The sequence below is a fragment of the Nematostella vectensis genome, chromosome 1 (genome assembly GCF_932526225.1).
Source record: "Nematostella vectensis chromosome 1, jaNemVect1.1, whole genome shotgun sequence".
Lineage (NCBI taxonomy): Eukaryota > Metazoa > Cnidaria > Anthozoa > Actiniaria > Edwardsiidae > Nematostella > Nematostella vectensis.
Window position 1 is genome coordinate 12,682,838 of NC_064034.1, and position 23,721 is coordinate 12,706,558.

The 23,721-nt window shown below is 38.6% G+C and overlaps 4 protein-coding genes across 10 annotated transcripts in view; 1 reads left to right on the top strand and 3 right to left on the bottom strand.

Moving 5' to 3' along the window:
* Positions 1–51: 51 nt before the first annotated feature.
* LOC5515947 lies at positions 52–3,730 on the bottom strand. 2 transcript variants are annotated; one of them, XM_032385719.2, is made up of 3 exons: positions 2,888–3,730; positions 767–1,004; positions 52–621 (listed from the first exon to the last, which is right to left on the bottom strand). In XM_032385719.2, the coding sequence occupies exons 1-3, from the start codon at positions 3,266–3,268 to the stop codon at positions 347–349; spliced, it is 894 nt and encodes a 297-aa protein (XP_032241610.2). In that variant the 5' UTR covers positions 3,269–3,730; the 3' UTR covers positions 52–346. The 2 variants fall into 2 exon arrangements, with proteins under 2 accessions (XP_032241610.2, XP_032241609.2); XM_032385718.2 differs by having other exon boundaries at positions 767–1,007.
* A 208-nt stretch (positions 3,731–3,938) lies between these two features.
* Positions 3,939–7,245, bottom strand: LOC5515894 (TM2 domain-containing protein CG10795). Its single transcript, XM_032385720.2, has 6 exons — positions 7,040–7,245; positions 6,709–6,785; positions 6,408–6,495; positions 5,814–5,905; positions 5,298–5,371; positions 3,939–4,706 (listed from the first exon to the last, which is right to left on the bottom strand). Exons 1-6 carry the CDS (start codon positions 7,150–7,152, stop codon positions 4,605–4,607), a joined length of 546 nt encoding a protein of 181 aa, XP_032241611.2. The 5' UTR covers positions 7,153–7,245; the 3' UTR covers positions 3,939–4,604.
* A 255-nt stretch (positions 7,246–7,500) lies between these two features.
* Positions 7,501–23,721, top strand: part of LOC116620108 (Fanconi anemia group C protein homolog) — a 54,974-nt gene continuing 38,753 nt past the window's right edge. For 3 of the 6 annotated variants that reach the window (XM_048725552.1, XM_048725549.1, XM_048725547.1), the window contains exons 1-12: positions 7,501–7,814; positions 8,647–8,734; positions 11,075–11,178; positions 11,742–11,852; positions 12,002–12,066; positions 12,185–12,281; positions 12,618–12,664; positions 12,768–12,859; positions 12,957–13,027; positions 13,190–13,276; positions 16,461–16,516; positions 16,707–16,884. In XM_048725552.1, the coding sequence (XP_048581509.1) occupies positions 7,668–7,814; positions 8,647–8,734; positions 11,075–11,178; positions 11,742–11,852; positions 12,002–12,066; positions 12,185–12,281; positions 12,618–12,664; positions 12,768–12,859; positions 12,957–13,027; positions 13,190–13,276; positions 16,461–16,516; positions 16,707–16,866 (1,125 nt within the window). In that variant the 5' untranslated portion in view covers positions 7,501–7,667 and the 3' untranslated portion in view covers positions 16,867–16,884. Of the gene's footprint in view, positions 7,815–8,646; positions 8,735–11,074; positions 11,179–11,741; positions 11,853–12,001; positions 12,067–12,184; positions 12,282–12,617; positions 12,665–12,767; positions 12,860–12,956; positions 13,028–13,189; positions 13,277–16,460; positions 16,517–16,706; positions 17,409–17,876; positions 22,149–23,721 lie in introns of those variants that run through there. The other 3 variants (XM_048725545.1, XM_048725541.1, XM_048725557.1) reach the window with 3 other exon arrangements.
* Positions 17,227–18,977, bottom strand: LOC5515946 (QRFP-like peptide receptor). The gene has a single exon (XM_001635943.3). It carries the CDS (start codon positions 18,975–18,977, stop codon positions 17,850–17,852), a length of 1,128 nt encoding a protein of 375 aa, XP_001635993.3. The 3' UTR covers positions 17,227–17,849.

Sequence of the window (23,721 nt, forward strand, 5' to 3'; positions counted from 1 at the left end):
ATAAACCACTTTTGTTGTTGGATAAAATAAACATTTCGAAAAATATTGACCGACCGTATTTAAAGCTTTTATTCTCTTATATCTTTATGATATATCTTATATCCTTATGATATAGTATGGTTTGATTTCTCTTTTTCGTATTGGGGCAAATTCGTCTTTTATTCGTTTATCCGTCATTTATTTCAAAGAAAACACCGGGTTATCTACTAGCGTCCTATCACAAGGGGAGTTTGAGCTCCCTGTGCGTTGTCTCAAATGGATCAATCCATATTTAGTAAGTACCAACCGATTGCGGTAGGGTTTTATTGTTCGAAATAGGGCTCCTGGATCTCTAGGCTCCTGCCCTTCATACCCAAACTTCAGGAATACCGCTATTAGGCTCGACAACTTTATCTGTGATCAGCCTGCAGGCGCAGTTAGCAACACTGGAAGGTGAGCCATCATCCCAACCAGTTTCGCTGGCCGCATCCTCATGGATGCTAGAGCACGTGTCCATCGCGTGATGCGGTGCAGGAGTTATCCCGTGGAGGGGAGGATAAGGCACGATCATTGACTCGGGAGTGAAGAAAACACTGGACAGTAACTCGGGAGAGTCCACAAACTTGTTTGGTGTAGCGTAATCTGCTCGAAAATAAAAAAATATATAAATAAAACACCATACAATATGTGAGATCATAAAGGTGTAGTATATGTCTGTATTTTTTTGCGTGTGAAAAAAAATGGAAGTTTACCCAATGCAACTTGGGTTTTGTCAGAATTGGCTTACATTTTATAACATGCGCTTCTGCATCGCGGTAAGGCAGCTTTCCGTTTGCGCATGCTCCAACATTTGGTCGATCCCCCAAGGAATGACACCAGGTCCTACCGTCCTGACGCCATTTCTCAATTCGACAATTGGTGCATAGCGGAGGAGGCACAACGTTTGTGACAGGACGGTGAAGGTGGGTGACGTTTTGCCCTCCTTGCTTTAGTTGCTGTTTGCGACGATGGCCGTTGCTGTTTTTCTGCTAAAAAACGGCGTAGGCGTCACAAAAAGAGTGTTGATAGGCTCTGGGTATGTAAACACACCCCAACCCCACCTAACAGTCTCGAATGCTAAAATAGTGTTTTACTACGCTTGCCTCTACGTTTGCAATGGCATTTGTGGGCCAAAACTAAGCATTAATCAGACACTTGTGATCTTGGAAAGATGGTAACACGAAACATGCTTCTTAGAGGCAGGGAGGGGGCTTATTTTTTTTAAACTATGGCTCTAGAAGAAGAGGCAGGGCCGTAACAAGCCTTAAAATACTTGGGGAGGGGGGGGGGGGCTGGGGGCAAAGTGTGTGTCTAGATAAAACAAAAGTAATGATTTTTAATAACACCGGGAAAACTATGAATAATTACCAAATCTTTTACGGAACTTATAAAATAGAAAATGTCAAAACTTATAAGTACCTTGGACTCCATTTTTGCCCTTATGGAAATTTTAATTTGGCTAAGGAGGAGCTAAAAAAAGCAGCATTAAAAGCGATGTTCAAGTTAAGAAAAGAAATGAGAGAGCACTTCAGACAAGATATCAAACTAACTCTCCGCCTCTTTGACACCTTGATACAACCAATCCTACTTTATGGAAGCGAAATATGGGGAGCGGACTACAAGGGAAAGTTAGAAAAAGATCCAATAGAAATGGTCCACACCAAGTTTCTAAAATGGCTTCTCGGCGTAAACCGATACTGTAGCTCGGACAAGTGTAGGGCTGAATTAGGACGATTCCCTCTCAGAACAAAAGCAAAGTGTAGAGCGATCAAACTTTGGCTTAAACTTTCAAACAACAATGGAAATAACGAAAAACTATCCCGCAAAGCATTCGCTACCATATCTAATTATGAAAACAAGAACTTTTGGCATAGAAAAATTAAACAAATACTAGACCTTGCGGGTAGGAGCGATATTTGGCTGACTGACACAAACACTCCCGAAGCAACTTACAGTTTTCTTCAACAAAGGCTTTATGACATTGAACAACAGACATGGCTTAGCTCTATTCAAAATGACAACAGAAAAGACCAAGAACAAAAGAAGAAATTGCGTACGCTCAGAAAGTTTAAACTGTCCCACAATTTAGAAGATTATCTAACGGACGTAAAAAAATATTGACCATAGGATTGCCCTTACTAAATTCAGGCTAAGCAATCATAAGCTAGCAATTGAAACTGGAAGGTATGAAAAGCCATATAAAAAACCTAACGAAAGAAAATGCTTAGTATGCCAGACAGGTAAAGTGGAGGATGAAGAGCATTTTCTGTTAGAATGTCCGGCCTATAAAGATGATCGGGATAATTTACTGGATTTCCTTAAAACGCATGCAGGTATCAATGTTAGACACCATGCCAACAAAGAAAATAAGTTCGTCAGAATTATGGGATTGAGCCGGAATGAAAACGTGAATCGGCGCTTAGCGAAACATATTTTTGAATGTATGAAGGCAAGAAATGTGAAGCTTGATGATTACGTACGGTGACGTTACCTAATCATTCGAAACAAGAAAAAAATGCAAAGTAAGAAAAACATTATTTGTGGATTTACGCCGATGTAAATGTTTTATAGGGTGCCATGAATAAAATCTATCTATCTATCTATCTATCTATCTATCTATCTATCTATCTATCTATCTATCTATCTATCTATCTATCTATCTGTAGGGAGGGGGGTGCACGGGACTCGCTGGACTTGGAGGGAGGGAAGGACCTCTTATATCAATTCTATGAAAGTGGGTAAAGCAGATAATTTTTTTACTTGCTGTGTGAAGTGGAGGCTCGACCCGAGCAATTAACCAAGAATATTTTCATATTTTCAGAGCAGAGATTCTCGATGAAATCTTAAACGGTCACACAATTATCCTAACCTGTCTTGACAGGGCATCATAATCTTGGCCCTGCTCGCTGGTTCCAAGCTTTGAAACTCTCTGTGGGCTTGAGACCCGGTATTTTCTTTCTCTTCTTCTCTGACAGCGAAAGGCAAAGGCTGCTGAGAAGAGAAATAGCGCAAGACAAACTAAAGGAAGTAATACGCCGATTGAGTCATCTTCACTGGTTATGGTTAACACTTTTACGGTGGATAGCGTATATCCGTGTCTCTCTTTTGAAAATCTTGAAGGGAAACCGCGGTGAATTTCATGCCATGGAGCCCTGCTCGCATTGACTAAGTCTTGTTCTCTGCTAGAAACATTCCTTGAGTGTATTCTGTCTCCGCTAGGGTGTTCAGTCGTCGTGATGTTGAACGGCATCACTGCCAGTTTGCTGATTTGCAAACAGTTGAGCCATACATTTTAGTAATATAGTACTGGGGTGTTTTGCACGAAGTATTGCGATCTATGCTAACAAGTTGTTTTCCCTTGAGATTCCCCCAATACAACGGGCATTAAATTCCACGTACATTCTAAGAACAGAAAAGGATTTTTAAAGGCAAATTTCCATTCTATTATTTATTATCCATGAGCCGTAGTTAATGCAAAAAATCTCATGTTCACTTCGCGTGCGTGGATTAGAGAGACCAGGCATTTATTCTGTACATGCTGGTACTTGATTCTACTTTTGAGATACAACCTTTACTTCTTTACTCCAAAAGGGATGGGAGGAATGTAAAGACGGACGCTAAATATTTGAAGAATTTTAGAGATGCATCATTAAAGATCCTTAAAGAAAATGTTGTTCATAGACATTTTTTTTTTCTTTTTTTTTTGCTGTATAAGTATCGATAATGTAAATTTGTAGTTAATGTAATTGTAGTTATTTTAAGATAATTGTAAATTAATAAACACGTAAGGAACGATTAATAAAGATTAATATTGCCTTTGCTACGTCCAGGACGCAGAAGTACATTATGCATTAAACGGTTCATTAAAAATGGATGTCTCATTGAACCACACAATGCCTATAAACATGAAACATTGAGCATCTTTTGTCTTAATTTTTAGTGTTCCTTAGAAGAGATGACATGGTGTATTTTAATAAAGTATATTACAGTAGCTACATATGTAAATTTATGTGCACTCCCTTCTCAGAAAATATTGGCTACATCCCCTTAGCTTGAAGGTGGAACCTACTGTAACAATTGCTTGGGCAGACGCAAGGTCAGCACATTTTCCATGAGAACAGAGAGTTGAAAAACATGCACATTTAAGGATGACAATTTTGGAGGCTCTGGAATGCCAAAGTAGTTCATATTTACAACAAAATTTCTTAATTTGTACAACTCAAAGCCTTACCTACTTTTTAGAGGAAAGCAGCTGCACCTCTGTGTTCTTGTTGGTACAGGCACATGGTGAGGATTTACTTAAGGGGGCTGTGCAGGTATACATTTTTGTGAAAATGTGTACAATCCGGTGAATCTTGATAAGAAAAACTGGCAGCTAAGGGCAGCAGTGTAGCCAGGATTTTTAACAGGAGGTGGCCAAAAGGTCCTTTCAAGGCATTTTCTCCTGTATTTTAGATAATGTTTCATACATCTACTGCATTTTTAGAAGGGGGGGGCAAGGCCCCCACCTGGCTACGCCCCTGAGGGTAACTTGCACCCCCTAGCTACACTCCCTTTGATGCAAGTACTATCTAATCTTATAACTGCTACTGTGGCTTGTAATATGTAGCATTATCCTTGACAATATGTATGAGTCTTGGTCCATAGTAATCAATCACATAATCCGACCCATCAGCTGGGCCAACAATCTGTTGAGAGACAGGGACAGTAAGTAAAATAAAAAGAACACATATTTCAAAAAAGGTTGTCAGTCCTTACAGTGAATGACAATTGCCAAATGGCACTGTAAAGTGCAATGGTTAGTCATTATGAGTATAAAAGGTGGCAAATGAACCAGATAAATGATAATTTAATAATTATAATGCTAATTTGTATGATATAATATACATTATTCCTTCTGAATTTGGAACAAATATATTGGGATCCATGGGTCCTGTCAGTCATAGAACTGCCATTTGCTGTTTGCACTGAGAACATTATTTCGAACTAGGTGTATTGTACAGTATCATTGTCCTAAACTTGTTGAATAAATATGATAAATATAATAAATAAAATACATACGTAGAAAACTGTCTGTATCAAGTGTAATTCATGCCGTAGTCTGGCTCGTCCTGTAACTTGTTGTAAATAGTCTTTTTACATCTTCTATTATCTGTTGTAATTATGTAGTTTTTAAAGGGTCCGCAGTAAATGGCCATGCTGTTGCGGCTGCCCTGCCCATTGTGGTGAAGCTAATAAAATAAAATAAGATATAATAACATTTACTTAAAATATAGTACCTGAGTTGCAATAAGCAGAACATCCACAAGTTGAAAAATGAAAAAGAACCCCAATGTGCAGAACTTCAGTAGCCCTGGAACGATAACAACAAAACAAAAATAAGGATTGTGGAATGTTGGTGATGGAATTATATTACACAAGACTTGCATACTAATTAGCCACTCCTTTGTTATTGTTTGCATTTCAAAATACAACGATCTATTGGCAAGAGAAAGTCAAATAACCATTCATCTGACATTTGATTAACAATATTTCATTATTAGTATCTCACAATAGAATTCTTGTCCTGTGTCAATTTATGACCATTTTCAGTCAGAGATGTAGCAGCCTGCTCATAAGGCCTAACGTAACTGGCTGGATTAGATTACCTTATTGTTCTATTGTATTCTACTTGTTTTTCCCCATTGTTTTGTCTTTGGTGCATCATTAATAAGGTGAGATCTTCTGAGAGCTGCTACATGACCCTTTTCAGTGACTCTACTGTATATAATTTTGTAACAGAATAAGCATCTTACCAATAGCAGGGTAGCCAAGATAGAATCGGTCAATTCCAAACATGCCAAGGAATATAGAGAGAAGAAGAGCATTTTCATATGAATGGCCATTCCTGGGACAGAGATAATATACAAGGATTAAGCATGGCAAAACCAACCATACTGTATCTCAAACGAGCACCAAAACATTAGCTGTAACTAGGCAGGTTTTTGAACAATGGAAAGGAGTGTCACCTCCCTCTTACCTTTATAGTGACACCTAAATCCAAGTTTAGAGTATACATGTGCCAATGGCATAGCCAGGATTTTAAACAGGGGGAGGGGGGGGCAAAAGGCCCTTTCGAGGCATTTTCTTCTCTATTTTAGATACAGTAATGTCTCATACATTTACTGTATTTTTGGCTGCTTAAAATTTTTGAGTTCACTGGGTTAAAGATTTAAAAACATTGATCGTTAGGGTTCTGGGACATGGGAAATAAAAACACAACAAGAGGCAACAAAAGAATTTTGCTGAATCATGTGCAAGGGTTTCTTGCTAAAGTTTCTGGCATTAGACTGGTGTCATTCTTGTAGGATTTACTGACAAAGTATCCTAGCTCCCTTGGATGAACTCACGTGTGCCTACATGGGACCTTTCTTTTGAATTCAGTACTGTTTGTTTCTGTACTTTCGCATGTGAGCCCTGGTACAGTATGACACATAACTATAAAAAAGTAAACAGATAAATGTGTTAAGGTCAGTCAATATAAAGTCTCCTTCATAGCTGTTGTACATCTGTTATGCAATGAGCCATTAGCTGCACAACAGAGATACAGAGGCTGTGGAGACTAGACTATATAACAATGCCATTGCAAAAAAGTCAAATGCTATGTTTTTGTATTAAATAGTCACTTTAAATTAGCTTTGTATTTGTTACCTTCCACTGTGTGGTCTTTGCTGCATCCTTTTGCTGATTGGGTCTCAGAATCAACTTCAGCCTCATCGCACTTATACGTAAGAGATGGTCAAGGAGAGAAAACAGGATTTTACATAATGTGCTTATAAATTCTGTCTTGTGGCAAGCTTATTAAGCTTTACTAAAAGTGCATTGAGTTAGTTAACAGCTGATCAGCACAGGATACAAGGATAGCCCGAAAAGAGAAAGCCATTTTAATCAGATCCTCTCGGAACATAATAAATTAAAAACAAATGAGAGCAAGTCAACTCAAAAATCGGTAACAAAACAATAATACGAACAAAAAGGATATTGTCCTGGGAGCAAGTCGTCGCATTTGAGTTCGGTCAAATCACTCCCACAAAACCAAAATTGGGCTGATATGGAGAAAAGTATTAGAAAAATTGAAGTCCATTGGTGTGGCATTGCTACATATCTCCCTCTACCAGTCTATGTTAGCGTGTATTTTCTTCTCTTGTCAGAACGCCATATTGAAATTTTCCGGTCGCAAAATGCCTAGCAAGGGGACTGGGCCTGCCTGCATACTTTGAGGGACCTTGAGGGTGGGGGACAAAAGGGTTATATTGACATCCTATTTTAGCACGGAAAAAGAGGGTAAATCCATATGAAATATTTGGAATTAAATTATCCGAAAACAAAACAACACATCAAAAAATTAGAAAAAAAACTGTTTTTGCATTAATGTAAAAATGCTACAATTAATTTGGTCTTCCTGTGGTGTTTGAGTACCAGTTTCCCTCTGAGTACCAGTTTTCCTCTCCCGATAGCGAGAAAGCGGGAGATTTCAACCAAAAGAACGAAAGAAACAGGCCAAAGAACAATGTCTTGCCTCTTTTGCTTTCGACATTTTTATTATTGCCTTCTGCGATGATGTAATAATAATGAAATCAGCAGTTCGATAAGAAGATTGATTTTCCAGAATGGAACCGGTTTCGGAGGAGATGGTCAAGAAATGGTTAAGCCTGGCTCAGAAATGGCGAACAGAGAAATATTCGTGTGAAATGTGGAATCTCATGGACGATCTTAGAAGTTTTTTGGATGATCTACACGCCGTCATCAAAGGAAAGGTTAGGCGAACAGCTAAATATTATCCCAAGCAGTGATTAATGATTTTGTCTTGTATTTATTGTGATCATAAAGCCATGGGGGATTTTCTAACCAAACGACATTTATTTTATCCATTGATAACTTAAGCTTAAGTAAATAAATGAACCCAATAATTCCATTAGCATAGTTCAGGACTGTAGGTTTACAGATGCAATAAAATAAGATAACCGTAACTGTGTTGTTGTTGTTGTTGTTGTTGTTGTTGTTGTTTTGGTCTTGTACAACTACAAACACTAACTACAGGGCTGTTGCATATATATAAGGAAATGACCAGTAGGGGAGCGGCTCTGCCCCCCAAATATTTTCCTAATGTTTCTGTATTGTGCCCCTCAAATAGCTCGAGGCCTGCTACGGCACTGAAGTATAGGCCACCAGGCTTTACCCTCTCTGTTTTCATCATGATTCCTTCTACCAAACCAGAGAATATTTTGTGACACAATTCACAGGTTCAAACACCATGATAGAGCCAGCCACCATGGTAGATAAAAGAAAGTAGGAGAGTAACCATTTATATATTTTGTTATCATCTTTTAAATAAGCTTCTATTATTGAGATTGAATCTACTGAGTCAGTCACTAAAAATCCAGAATGAAATATTTGCACTTGAACATTTTTCATGAAAACATGATACTTTTTTACCAAAGACCACATACTCTCACATAAGACATACAAGAGAAAAATGGGCCTATTTACTGTCATGCACAGATTTAATCTAAATCTTAACCAGCAAATCCTGACTATAAGCCTGAGTTATCCTATGATATGAGGTGTCAGTGTCAATTTCTTCTTTAGAACAGTCCGCGGTCTGTTCTCCAGGAATTTCCAAGTGTTGGTAAATTACTGGGTGCATTGATCCAGATCCCTGTTATTCAGACATCTGGTAAGTTTTGTAAACAATGTGAACTTTAGTCGAAACCATTGGCCTTCTTTTTGGGGTTGTTTGGTTTCCTGTGGTTAATGCCCTAGTCCCTTTTGCCTCTCAGTCGACCACAGGAGTACCAATAAGAATGCCAGGAACTGCTCTAGACAGTCCATTTTTAACAGTATATGTACTGTAGCTTTTCCACTTGAATTTGAAGTGTGATTGAGGTACTGTATATTGTAATTTTGCCCCTTTTGCTTTCGATTTTTTCATGATTGCCTTCTGCGAGGAACACATTTTAGAAACAATATGGAGATGCCAAAAGCAATATGGAGATAAGTGGGTTACTGCGATTACCATCTCTTTAACCAATCGGATTGCAAGGGATAAGTCCCTTTAGTCTGGTAGTAAAATTTACTCAACTTGAGCCAATCACAATTGACACATTGGTAAGTAACCCAAACTTAAAACCATATGTTTTCCAAAATGGGCGGATTGCCTCCTTTTTATCTCGATACAAAAAAAAGCATCTGTTTTAAATACATATAACAAGAGTTTCCATGGTAAAAGTTTGATAATTCTTTGAAACACCTGAGTTCTCTATCAAATTATGCTTGTCATGCCTAAGAATCTTTGCGCCAAAATGCATTCCGGAGTTTAGAATGGAGCCAAATGATTCACTTAGCTGACCTCTTGATAACCTCGAGTGTGGGTTATGTTATATAGCTTATTTAGCCTGATTTTAGAATGGAACCAAATGATTCACTTAGCTGACCTCTTGATAACCTTGAGTGTGGGTTATGTTATATAGCTTATTTAGCCTGATTTTAGAATGGAACCAAATGATTCACTTAGCTGACCTCTTGATAACCTCGAGTGTGGGTTATGTAAATAAATAGAAGCTAAGTGAATCATTTGGCTCCATTCTAAAATCAGGCTACATAAGCTATATAATAACAACATATATTTTTATGCATTGGGATTGATAGCCCACTGTATCAGTACGAGGCAAATCTAAAAGTATGTAACCTGCCACATATCCAGCTCTAATTCTAATAACTCCAATAGCTCATAATCTTGTGTAAACAACAGTTCTCAAGTAGCCTGCGAAATAACTCATAGCTATAAAAAACTTTTGGTGTTTCACAATAATATTCCCTTAAAAATAAGACAAATCAGTAAAATAATAGTAACAACACGTTCAGTGTATAGTAATGATACCAAAGGTAGCATTTCCTTGTTAAAACGATCCTAAACTCCGGAATGCATTTTGGCGCAAAGATTCTTAGGCATGACAAGCATAATTTAATAGAAAACTCAGGTGTTTCAAAGAATTTATTAAACTTTTACCATGGAAACTCTTGTTATATGTATTTAAAACAGATGCTTTTTTGTATCGAGATAAAAAGGAGGCAATCTGCCCATTTGGGAAACATATGGTTTTCAGTTTGGGTTACTTACCAAAGTGTCAATTGTGATTGGCTCATGTTGAGTAAATTTTACTGCCAGACTCAAGGGACTTATCCCTTGAAATCTGATGGGTTAAAGAGATGGTAATCGTGGTAACCCACTTATCTCCAATTGCTTTTGGCATCTCCAATTGTTTCTAAAATGTCAAAATGTCTAAATGTACTGTCTACAGTAATTGTAGACAGTCCATTTTTAACAGTACTGTAATTTGTGACCCATAAGTTTTAGGCAGTGTGTGTTTTGTGAGCTTCGTATCATATATATGAAAGACTCAAATTTTGTGTTTCAGATTACAACTGTAAAAATGGGAAAGGGAGCACTTGCAGCTGACCCCATGTTTTTTATTGTGCGCCTCTTGGATTGCTGTGCGCGCCCTGTTTGTTTTACCTTAGTAATTTAAATAAAAGCAAGCAAGAAGCTTTCTCAAAATCTGCTCGTGTGTAAGCTCTTGTTTTATTTAGGTTTATTCATGCCCCTGGCGTAGGCAATAAATATCAATTTTATTGGGAAAATCATGAAGCTTCCAGAGCTAAAAGCAAAAAAAAATTATTTAGAAGAAATACTGATAATGCTGTTCATTTAAAATGCCAGAAATGTTTTGAGCTAACCTTACTGATGCTAGCTCTAAAATGATACACCTCGACTAGCATAATTTAAAAATGATTGACACCTCGAATAGCATTCGGGCAATCAGAATGGGATCATTAGAATAAAATGTTCACTGAGTGAATGTTTATAAAGAAAAACCAGGGCGTCAACTGCAAGCCCTGTCTTATCCTTCCCTATCCCTAGTGCACCTCGTCTCCTCTCTTCTTTCCCTTTGGGCTTGCTACCAAGGCTATAATGAAAGTGTCTTTTTGATTGCTGTGAATATCATTGCTTTCCAAGAGAGTGTTGTGAAAAAGCTGGTAGGCTGCGTGTTGGATCTTGCAGCCCACTCAAGTGAATTCCAAGAAGACAGTATCACCAGGAAGGCAGTCAGTTGGGCTCAGGTAAGAGCCTGTAAAAAGATGGTGACCTCAACATTGGTACATCCAGGTGTGCATACACAGGGTAAGCATGCACCCCTACGTGGCCACAAAAAAAAAAAAAAAAAAAAAACTAAAAACTGAGTACTTTCTTATTGAAGTGTTGTCAAATACTCTCCTTTTTTCCTTTTTCCATTAACAATGACTGCACACCCCACTTAGCAAATCATGGGTAGTACACACCTTACATTTCCCATCCCTTAAATATCAAGTTTGTATTTGCTATGAGAAGACTAAGCTTGGCCTGTCAATACAGTAACTAAGATACAGGTGTTTTTTTTTCTGGGGGGAGGGGGTGTTGAAGCTGGGCAATTTGGGTTGGAGAACAGGGGTGGGGTCAGGAAAAGTTTTTTTTTTTTTATCTAGGATGCTGTGAGTCAAAGAAAGAGGAGGTCACAGCACTGCTCAATGTTCGTGAGTCACCTCTTTAACTGCAGTGCACCCAAGGGCCCCCTTCATATGCTCCTGCTGTATAATCATATCAGAAATTTGAAAACTCTTATTGATTATATCTTTGTTTGAAATAGTCTCAAGTTAGAAACATGACTATTTGTGGCTGCCCTGATCCAAATAACCTTAGCATTGGAGAGTATCTGGGATATACTGCACAAGAGACTACAGAGACCTTCCAACATAAGGTACAGTACTAACTATATGTCCTGTCTTGTACTTTGTATGCCATAACTCCTAGTCTTCTTAGCGTGCTTGTGACGAGGTCATTAACCACATGAAGAACTGCTGGTTAGCAGACCAAATAACACATTATTTTGCACATTTTGTTGCTTAGTTGGTAGAGTCCATTTGCCATGACCTCTCAAGCTTCAAATGTGTGAAATGGAACTCAAAAATAAGGTAAGTACATTCTGACCTATGTCACTCTGATAAATTGGTAAACTTGAAAAGTTAGTCCATAGTCTCATCATTACCAGATTCATATTGTTTAAATTTGCACTTTGCCTTTGATTGACAGTGATTTAGAACCTGTTGTGGATGTGAAAGGATCGACTTTGAGAGGCTTATCTGAAATGATTATCCCACTGATGGACTACCCTTCTATTCTTCCATTGGTAAGTTTAGCTTGCTAACTTATCATCCTCACAAAATGGCACCCAACATATCCAGGAGGAGAAAGGTGGCACTCCCCACACATTTTCAAAGAGATAGCCTGTGTAACAAGCTTTCCTGTGGGGTTTAAGCAGAAATTGATAGGGAGCAAAGACCCTGCAAAGAAGAGGGAAAGAGCCCCCATTTTTCTTATGGTTTCGTTCTCTTTACTTTCTCTATTCTTCTATGAAACCTCACAAAAATGCATGCTGCAAATACTAAGGTCATTTCCAGATTGTAGTTGTTTTGTATATTATTTATGTCTACAATAACATGTGCTTACTCCCATCTTTCCATAGGTTGAAGCACTGCTATTGTCATCTAAAAAGGCTACTGATTTATTCAGGTCTGTTGTTGGTCCTTTTGTTACTCAATCCTGTTAGTGTTTTTGACCTGCTTAGTTAACTATTCAATTTCACAAATATATTTTTCTTTTTTCCCTTGTGCAGCTCAAATGCTGGTGCCCTCTTCATAGCAACAAACTGCCTGTCTCCCCAGTTTCTATCTCTGTGTGGCCAGATGGCATCCAGCAGAAAACATGGTACAGTAGTGCTAGAGAAATCGATGCATTTACAGTGTGGAAACATAAGGATAAGTTTCTGGCATTATTACTCAGTATGTACTTGCCTTTTCCACAGCTGGAACAGGATTAAGTTATTCTGCAAAGATTGCCTTATGGCATCAGCATCAAGAAAGCTTTGAGGAAGAGGTACCATCTATTATAGTTGGCATTTATTTTCTTTCATCTATAGCCTTCCAATATGCTGCTTTTTTTAAATTATGTTGAATTTGTACAAGCACTACAGTCTCTTTTGTTTAGTTTGCTGAACATACTGTGTGGTAACAGTTTATTCTTATTTAATTTTAACAGGTACTTGCAGTGATAGAAGCTGTTTCATTCTCCAAGTCAGTAGATTTTGATCAGGAACTGAAGGATTATTTTCAATCAAGTGATTTAGTAAGTGATTGTGTGGTTTGAGAACATTGACTTAAAAAATAATTGAGCTCTTAAAACAAAAAACAAAAAATATTAAGCAAACAAACAACTTCAAAAAACAGAATTATCTTATACAGTATTGACCCTTATCCAAGCCATTTACAGAGAAAGGGGTGGTACCATCCCCAGTTCCTTTTTGAGTTTATTTGTTTTGCCCTGAGGGTTTTCCTATGTTATTTGATATCCTCAAGATGGCACATAGTATCTTGTTTCAGGTCCCTTGGTTCCCCTCGCTCCACAAAAACTGTGCCTTCATAATCCTTTGAGTTGGCCATGTTGTATCTGTGCCTTCATCCTCCTTGGTCAGCTATAGCTTTTAATTTTTTTAGAAACAGCTATTTATCACTTTATAATATACATGAACAAATTTCTAGATTCTGATTGGCTGAGAGTAGTGCAATTCACATGTAACACCAGTGCAGAAACTTTTAATACCAAGGCAATTACAATCAAAGTCAAAATCCACAAAAATTAGAATTTTCTTACAGGATAGATACTGTATAATACTCTACACAATTTTCAAAACCTTTTTTTGATAAAAACAATTCAAACAGAAAGAAAAAGCGAGAAATGACATGAAAATCGTCAGGATTTCTATCCGAAAGTTTTCAATATTCACAATATTCGTGTGCCCACTGTTGAAGAATGACGCCAGTTTTGACAAAAGCGCGCGCTGTTTTACCGTGTTTCAAACAAAAACTTGACTTTCCCAATTTGTACATGTATAAAGTAATCATACAGATTTCTCGTTCAATTAGGGATAAATTTGCACTTGTGAGTTTATGAAAAAGCTCACATTATAATACTTTTTGAAAAACTCTCTTGTGGAAATTAATCGCGAATTGAACTGGAAACTGTATGATATCCTATACTTATATATGCTTGAGCAACAAATAATAATTTTTATTTCTACCTTCTTGCAGAAATAGCTTAATTAAAAGGAGTGTCAGAAACATTAATACAATAAATGACTACATTATACACTAAATTATAATACTTAATGGTACAAAAATTTCAAAACCTATTGCTTTCCATAGTGACAGGCACTATGGCAGATGTACCAGACCACACAGCATATGGCCTTTCATGCATTACACGAGGAACTAGGTTCAGTTTTGCACAATAATATGTTTTGAAAGTCAGCTATTATTTCCCATGCATTTACTGTAGATGTACAGTCAAGACACATATTTTGTTTAACTATCCTGTTGCCACACTGATCCTTGTATAAGTCAAGATAAGTCAGATATAAAACAACAGCTCTGGGAATTGTCCACTATCATGTCCTGTGCCATTTTCACTTTTAATGTTTTGGAAATGGAACACCACATTATCATCACAATGAACTGTGCACATGCCTTCAATCCCTCTAAAAGACTTTGGACCTGTTATCAATGCTGATATGCAGTAGCTTTTTCCAGGTTGAAGGGAAACTGACTTCTCTAAGTATAAGGTAAAATCATAGATATTCATCTGACTCTCTTTGGATTGAAATTTTGTTGGCCATTTTTGATCATGAATTAGTCTTTCTTCTTCAAATAATTCCAGTTCAACTGAGTACTCTGCATTTTGTTCACCGAATAATTTTATTCCAGTCAAGTTGATAGTAGCTCCAGTTATGTTAAATGAAACAGTATCTTTTTTTCCTCGAATGTATTCCCAGCGGATATTGGTGCAAACTTTCAAAAACCGCTTGCAGATGCTAGTATTTTTATCTCCGATTCTCCTTCTAGAGTTGAATAATTCCAATATTATATTGTCTCCTTTGGCAAAATATAAGAAAAGTTCAAAAAGTTCTTTCTTAGTGAGAAGATCACTTGCTTGGGGGAGGACCTCCCCAATTTCTTCTTTTGACATTGTTGGGAACCTGATCAAATGGAAAGCCTTGTCACCTATGATATCCCGCATTGTTCTTGCCTCCCCATCTGAGCCCTGTCGTTGCATTTTATGCTCTGCCCAACGATAAACAGCCTTGAATAAATCAATTTCCCGAATTCTCAAACTGTCCCTTTCTAGGATGTCACACAATATTTCTTGTGTGACATTAAGAAACGCTTCTGATGTCACTGCAAGCTCGGTGTCGAATTCCACACATTTCCAACAAATCCCTTGTAGCTTCACCTCTTCGTACTTTATAGCTTCAGGCAACACAATAAAAACGTCTTTAGGGCCAAGGTTTTCCTCTAGAAAATGTGAACACATGCTTACTAGCGAAGGAACGATGTAAAATTTTGCAAGGTGCAACACTTCCATCACTACATTTTCATTCAGTTGTACCTCGTCGTAATAAACGTAGCGTAGAAATTCCAGTAATCCTTCGACTGTGCCATTGTAGTTGATAGTTCGGCAATCCTTTTCCGCCATGGGTCCGTGAAACTGCGACTCGAACACGGGACTGCAAATAGCAAGTACAAATTTGTGCGCGGGGATTTTGTCGAGCTCTCCATTGCTTTTGACTACTGCAAACTCGATATCGCTATGCAACGCATTGTTGAACATGTACTGGGTACGTTCTCGGATAGTTTTTCGCGATGTTTGCCAATCCATTGGACTCGGAATTTGTGCAACGTGGAAATATCAATGTAATTACTTTGGAAAAACTCTGCCGCTCTCGTATTTCCGGGTTATACCCATCGCTGGCGCAAGGTACTCTGGGAAAAAAACATGTCTTGGGTCCAGTCCCCTAGCCCTGAATTTTTGCAGCTGCCATGAAAAAGCTTAGGAAGCTAATAAGAGTAACCTGCGGGTTTTTAGAAAACTATGTCCTAAGTTTTTGTCAGTGAAGGACTATGCCCCCCTCTAGCTAAAACCAGGAGCGGATAGGAGGAGGAGGAGAGGGGCAGACAGACGTTTTTTTTCCAGGGTAATTTAAAAAAAAGGGGAAGACTCATGCCAACGCTTATGCCAATTCTTTGTAACAATTCTTTCAATGATTGAGTAGGGGGGTGAGTAAGGGTGTGTGTTGGGGGAGGGGGGGGGTTGAGTGAATATGCAGCCCCCCCCTCTATTTTGAGTAAAAATCATGTCATTATTTTAATAATTAAAGTCTCAACATTATTTCCAGATCCACCCTTTTTTTTTTATAAAATTCCGTATTTGCTTGACTGAAAACACTAAGACTGAGGGTATTATACTAATATTGCAGATCCTAGCCTGTACAGAGAGCGTTCAACTTGGACTAGCGGCTGAACAACTGTTAAGGTAGGGGGGGAGGGGGGGTAACATTTCGTTGCTCTGAATCGCCATGCCGTGTGGAACAGCGTATTTGCCCGTATTTGCCCTGCTGTGATGAAGGTGCTATAAGGCTATCTGCAGGCTTCCCGCTCAACCCTTTACCCTAATCTGTTGTGCGTGTTCGTTTTCGTTTCATCCTTAGTGATTTTCGTTATAGTGAAATGCTGCGCAAAACCATGGGGGACCAAAGAATATGGAAGATTCTAGAAATGTTGGTGGATTATCGCATGACTCGAGGATGTAGGAAAGGCAAGTCGGCTCTCCATATGGACGGACTGGAGGACAGAGAGAAAGACCGACAAGCTTTGGTTCTATGACGTCGATAAGCAGTGCTAGTGAGTAATTTGTACGAGATTTTGGGCGAAAAGGACGAAATTATTGATTCCCAAAAATCACGCTTATGCAACGAACTTTTTCTTATTCAAGCTGGGGGTGGGGGTGGGGGGGAGTGGGTTTGCGGGAGGAGGGTGTTTTTAAGTGAGTGTTATAAAGAATATTTAAAAATAGTTCTTGGCAAATCCTTGTCGCAGCTTAGTGGAAACTATCTAATCTTCATGGTTTATTACCCCCCCCCCCCCCACCCCACCCCTTAATACGCATGGTGCCGTGCAAGTTTCAGGAAAGCATTACATACTTCTAAATTTCCATTTAAATGTGCAGATCTTCGATTTACTAAATTTCCGTTATAATTTATTTTTAATATGCACTGTGTTAGAGCTCTCGCCCTTATGGTTGAATGCATTGCTCTTAATATGTACAATATCAATGCGTAAGAATTCCTTATTGTATTTTTGATGAGTAAACCTTAGCATCATAACATTACTTGTACGGTCGGAAAATAATTGTTGATGGAACTGCTCGTATTTTGTCACTTGTCTGCTTGTCTAGGTGCTATTTGTTTAGCGGGTTTTCGTGAAATTGATTTGACGCAAGTTTCTCTAGTCTAAAGCGATTCTCGCAAAAGTAACGAGTTTTTTTTCCTCCAGTTATAGTTCTCTTCAATATATCCACGTAACATTTTACTGCTGATAATCTCTTCGAAGTTTGTTTCTCTGAAATAACAATTCTCGTGCTGTCCCTTACACCGGAAAGTATTTTGAAAGTATTTTTATCCATCGTGGTAATAAGCAATAAGGGGGGGGGGGGGGGGGGGGTGAATATCAGTACCCCCTCTGAGGGTGGGACTCCTGCCCTCTGCCAGGTTACACCCCTGCTCTATTACCATCTTTTTATATTCCTTTTTCCTTTGCTGTCATCAAACTCCGTTGACGTTTACGGATGCCATTTGGACCCCCCTCCCTTAATTCCCATTTTCCTCTGCTGTCAGCAAAGTCCGTTGATGTTTGTCCCGCCTGTGACTAGTCATGACATGCGCAGTGTCGCTGTGTTCAAAGTGAAGCTTGTCTAGCGCGCCGAGCCCCGACCGCCCCACGCAAGACTTCGGGTGAAGAACAATCTTGAAGATCCCTTTGAACTCCTTATTAAGGGTCCCATACGCGATGGCATTAAACGCGCTGTTCGCCATCGGGAAGATATTCACGATTTGGTAGATGAGGTCCCGCGTTTTCGGACTATACTCCATAAAGTCCCCGAAATTATACCAGAAAGTGGCAACCACGTGCTGGGGCAGTAGACAAATCGCGTAAAGCAGCACTAGCGCGATGTACATCTTGGTGATCTTGCGCGTCTGCTTGATGCGTGTCCTCAGTGTCTTCTTGTACAAAGTCTCGCTGCTGGAACTCAGCATGGGAATGCGTGACTTGCGCAGCTTGACCGCGATCACCGCCGCCTGAGACACGATGATAATCAGCGGGACGAGGTACTGGAGGATGAAGATCGCCACCCAGTAGAGTACGCCCCATGATGCGTCACGCCAGAACTCCGTACAGTAGGTCACGTGGGGTGCGGGTCTGAAAGTTGTGACCACTAGCGCGAGGGGTAACGCCGTCAACGCCGACACAAACCATATGAGCCCTATAATGATCTTCACCTTGTTCATAGTGAGCTTAGGCTTCATAGGGTACACGATCGCGCGGTATCGGTCGCACGATATGGTCAGCAGACTACCAATGGACGTTGACACGCAAATAGGTAATACTAGGTAGACTACGTGACACATGAAAGTACCCAGAACCCATCGCTGGCAGTTCTCCAGCGCGATGATCTGCGAGGGCACGTATATCACAATGATGATCAAGTCCGAGAACGCTAGATTGAAGGTGAAGAGGTTGATGCTTGTGCGCATGCGTTTGCGGCGTATGACCGCTGTGCAAACGATGGCATTACCGACAAGCCCCACAAGCAGCACGATGCAGTTGATGATGCGAAGCGCCCATTTTATGACCGAATCTGAGCCGCAGTCGACGGTGGTAGCATTGCTGGCGGCTGGGAATGAGAAGTTGAAGTCGCGCGTGTGGTTCACGTTCATCGCGAGGTATTGGACACGTTCCACGAGCGTGGGTTTTTTTTATGTGGATTTACGTATCGACGTTTTCGTTGTTGCTACCTGAAACCAAAAATAGTTCGATGTAAATGTAATGACTTGTAGATATTCACTACAGTTGGATTTCTCTCATGGATGACATTAAATTACAGTCTAGAAGTGCGAAATCATTTAGAGCGTTTTTTAAGGGATTTTAAGTAGAGCTGTCCGCTAACAAGCGATATCCGACTGTGTGTTGGGAATGGTGATCAAAGATGACCACCACTGAATTAAATATTCTTGAACGCCAGGTGATTCACGGGACGTCTTATGAAACCCATCCAGCAACGATATTAAAACTTTACAATACAAAAATTTCGTATTCGAAAAAACCATGATTTATTAATATATTTCCATTTATAAATATATATATGAATTTGGAATCCTTATTGGTCCGTTATGGTTTTATGATAGCTGTCTTGTTGGGAGCTGGTATTCCTAAGGTAAACATGATATTGACTCAGGCAATTGTTTTAAGTAGATACCCGCCGTCCTGTTTGTCGATGCTAAGAAAACAGGTGATTCTAGCAGCTAGTTAAAAAGCATGACAAAATACACAAAAAATATTTTAAAAAAAGAAAATATTTTGTCGCAAGTGAGGACAAAATAACCAAGATTGAATCTAACCAAAAGTTGCTTATGAAACCAGGCATGATATAATCAGAAAAGATATAATCAAAGACGACCGCACACAACTGAAGTACAAATTTCCTTTTTATGAGCACTCAATGGCTCTTTCACCATTAAGGATCGACCAACAATATATCACTTTATCGGGAACGCCTTGTGACCATGCTGTCTAATGGGGTCGCGTTATTTGCCGTTTGCATTAGTGCTTTGCGGTTTACGCGATTATAGTTCCTTTACCCGATACTCCGCCATTCTTAGCTATCCGCAAAAAATTACAAAAACATTTAAATGCCATTAGTGAGAATTCTTAATGTTTTGGCCAAAAGCTCAAAATTTTAACCCTCTTGCGAAATCGACAGTGATTAAGAGCCTGCTGGCTGACTCTTTTTCAGCAGGTGATGTGATTTTTTTGTGCTAATCCCAAACTCTCTGCCGCCGTTTTAAGTCTTATCTATCCTATCAATAATATATGCTCCTCTCATTCACTGTAACCGAGTGGATCTACACCATAGCCTTATCTATCTACCCTATAGCGTTACCACGATTTTGTTTTCTGCCCAAAGCTAGCTATCTTCTCTGTGTTATGTGGCAGAGGTCTCTAAGCCATGTAGGTGTAATTTTTTCATAAGATATTTATACCACGCTCATGACTGCTCCCATGCGGTTAATGAAATGTTTATTACTCTTTTGTTTCCCTTCTAACAAGACTTAAATTTTTTAAAGTATAACATTGGCATCGCCCTGATATTAAAACCTCTATTCTATTCCTTTCTATTATAAAAAAAATTGGGTACTAGATTTTCAACGCATTTTGTCCTGGACTGGAATTTTTACAGAGCTGGTATTTAAGTGCCGCGCAGCGTTAAGTTCAGAAAGTGATTTGTAAACGTGAACCGACTTTTTCCCTGCCGCCAATTTCAATGTTAATAAGAATAAAATATATCTCATTTACACACCATGTTAAATCGCTAATTTATAAAGACTTAGTATTACTGCTATTCTACTCAACATCAAGAAACCAAACCTCTTATAGCTCACTGTATTTTGAAACTTTTTTCATGAAATTAAGTGTTATAATGCTTAAATGAATGACGCCTCTCTAGGTCACAGTCTATAGACTAAACCTAAATCGAACGAAGAGTATTCGTAATTTAAATTTTTGGGATATATTCTGGTCATTATAATAGCATCACTCCCTCTAACCTTTTTACTTGGTTCCTTTGGCAGTAGCCAAGCGATACCACGCTCTAGCCCTGAGGTATCTCCCTGTTTCCATACTGTGTTTCCTCTGCATATTTACATTGTTTACCCTGCTCGTCCCATTGCTTGCATTACCCCTTCTGTTTGCTACCCTATTTTCATCATTTTGCTCTTTCTCATCAATATTTCAGTCGCATTTTCCTGACCAACCAATCATGGTAGTCGGCCGAGTAACGCTAATTTGTCCAGGGAGTTTTTAATAAATACACTGTTACCACTAATGCGTCTTGTGTCAATTCACCATCGGAAATAATAGCGTAGAAATAAGGTCTTGGTGTTGACTTATTGTGGTAGGAAATCAATGGAAAGATGATATGCTTACTGTTGCCGCTTGATTTTGCTTGAACGCGAACTTTACATTTTTTTTTTTTTACTTCACTTGAATTTCCAAAAAAATCTCGCAATAAGCTATTTTTCTCGTCGATGGAGACTTTGCGCAACCTCTAACAAGAAGCCGTTAGAAGCAGTAGAAAAGGACTCGCCGAAAGAAAATTATTTATTGTCAATATGACTTGGGTCATTAACGAGGGGATTCGCCGACGACTTGATGAACCGATGAGCGAAATGTATCGCTGAAAATGTGTTTAGCTAAAGTATAGGGACACAGATTAAATAACGTTTTGCCATGACCCTGTTCATGTTCATGTATCACCAATAGCTACGATATCAAGCTGATTTCTTGGACAGCATGTTTGTTTGTCCGCTAACTGTACTCTGTTTTGCGCGATTCGCTATATTAGTTTGCACTTGTTATTAAGTGGATATAATTAATAGGCGAATACAAAAATGCTATATAAGAGTGTTGGAGATTAATTGTTTGAAAAAAAAATTCTTTGGGCTCAAGATCAGATAGTAATTCTGAACCAACGCCTTCTGAAGGATAAAACAAGCAAACCAAATTTCATCTGCACGGTAGGGAAAAACTACACTCTTAACTCTTAGTTGTCTTTTTTAGTCTTTTAATTACATCCCAAATCACTGTTGCATACAACTGATTTTAAAAAGACTATCCGACGAAGGTGATATTTCCAATGTTAGACTTACTCACTACATATTTTCACTTTTCGTACGTGTAGAAGATCAATTGAGCTACAGACTGTTATAAGTGGATTTATCAAGCGCCGGGCATTCAAATATGTATCAATTTCTTCGCAGAAGTTGAGTATATAATAATTTACGTGAGAATAAAAATGTCTACGTTGGACAACCTTTTCAAGATCCGTTGTATAAAAAAAAAATTAAGTTTCCTTCTTTTGATTCTTGGCTCCTTCCCTTACAGACCAATTACTCGTGCTTGCTCTTGTGGCTAATTTGCCATTTCGATTCCATGAGACATTCTCTATGTACAAAATTAATGGCCTCACTAGAGAAACGAAATCCGAATGCCAACCTGGCAAGCCGTCGAAAATCGACTGTCATAAATATGGCCTGAGCGAAACATGGAATACCCGTAGTTTTTTAAATTTTGTAACCGTCAGATATAAAAGGCTATTAATAAACATTTCGTATCATGAATTAAAGCTATAGTCTCCATATTGCTTGCGCCTATACGTTATAAGGCCTAATAAAGGCATCGGTCCCTTGCTTGAAATAGTTTGCACGCTAAGTACTAGTCTTTTACAGTCTTTATCGTCAAGACACACTACAATCGATTTTTGAAGTAAAAGAAGATCTAAAATCAGTTATCGGCGAAATTATTATACTTATTTTAAAATGAATCTTACTACTAATTTGACCTGTTTACAGTTTGATTTCCTAGGTATCGTACTTTTTATTTAAAAGGGACTTTTTTGATGTAAAAAAAAAGCAGATGCAAAAAGACGGAAATGTGTTGCTATGGCATTGGGGGTGACTTAACCTTTTTGTTATTACATTTTTTCAAAGTATTCTCCATTTTCTCCCTCAAAGCAGTAACCGAGCCTCTGTTACCATCGGATAGCAAAGTCCCAAAAATAAATCTTACACACACAAAATAAATTGAATCCAATCGTTTTGTAGCTTGAATCTCTTGTTGACAACACCCAACTAAAAATAGATAATACAAAAGAGTGATACAGTAAGTTAAATTGTTACAACAAAAAAAGTGTTGATGAATTTACTATAAACTTGTCCCAATTGTGCGATTTTTGAGCGTTCATATTTCCCAACCAATATGCTGTCGTTTTATCAGATATTTGTTTGTTTTGCCTCAGTCGTCAACCCTCCCCCACCCATTTGCCCCATTCTTGTGTTTCATTCCCTATGATTACTGTGCAAACAAATTGTTACTTTATTTGAACTTGACATGAATTTTAAACTGGTATATAGTATTTACTTTCCGATCGTTTAACAGTAATTCCTTTTTATTTTCCCCTTTATTCTAGAGGAGACCCGCATTTGCTAAATCCAACAGTAATAGAAAACATAATAGAGATTATAAATATATATGATAAAGTAGTCAAGTAATTTCACAAATCGTAAGGATCTGAACTCTTCAAGTGGAGCACACAAAGGCGACCGCGCCAATGTCATTTAAGCCACCCCACGGAGTCATCCCCACGGGAGCAAAGCGAGCTTGTAATACCAGCTGAGAAACTCGGTGTGCCACTTTTATCGGTTAATGTTTGTGTTATGTCGCGTCATTATGGCCTTGATGTGTGTTTTTATCAAGTATGCCAATGTTCTCTTGAATTGGCAAAAATTTGAACACCACGGGCTTTAGCGATATCCGGTGAAATATATCCCAGAAATAACGCTATGCTATACGAGCGACTGTTTTTGAAATTGGGTTGATATTTCCGAAATGTTTTCAATTTGAACG

Excerpts from the sequence above, each read along its gene's own strand:
- LOC5515946 (XM_001635943.3), bottom strand. The coding sequence starts at position 18,977 with ATGAACGTGAACCACACGCGCGACTTCAACTTCTCATTCCCAGCCGCC.
- LOC5515947 (XM_032385718.2), bottom strand. The coding sequence starts at position 3,268 with ATGCCGTTCAACATCACGACGACTGAACACCCTAGCGGAGACAGAATA. Across the intron at positions 1,008-2,887 it reads ATGATGCCCTGTCAAGACAG|CAGAAAAACAGCAACGGCCA; the intron begins GTTAGGATAATT and ends GCCGTTTTTTAG. Across the intron at positions 622-766 it reads AGAAGCGCATGTTATAAAAT|ATTACGCTACACCAAACAAG; the intron begins GTAAGCCAATTC and ends ATTTTCGAGCAG.
- LOC5515894 (XM_032385720.2), bottom strand. The coding sequence starts at position 7,152 with ATGCCACACCAATGGACTTCAATTTTTCTAATACTTTTCTCCATATCA. Across the intron at positions 6,786-7,039 it reads GACGACTTGCTCCCAGGACA|GTATAAGTGCGATGAGGCTG; the intron begins ATATCCTTTTTG and ends ACCATCTCTTAC. Across the intron at positions 5,906-6,407 it reads AAGGTCCCATGTAGGCACAC|GAATGGCCATTCATATGAAA; the intron begins GTGAGTTCATCC and ends TCTCTGTCCCAG.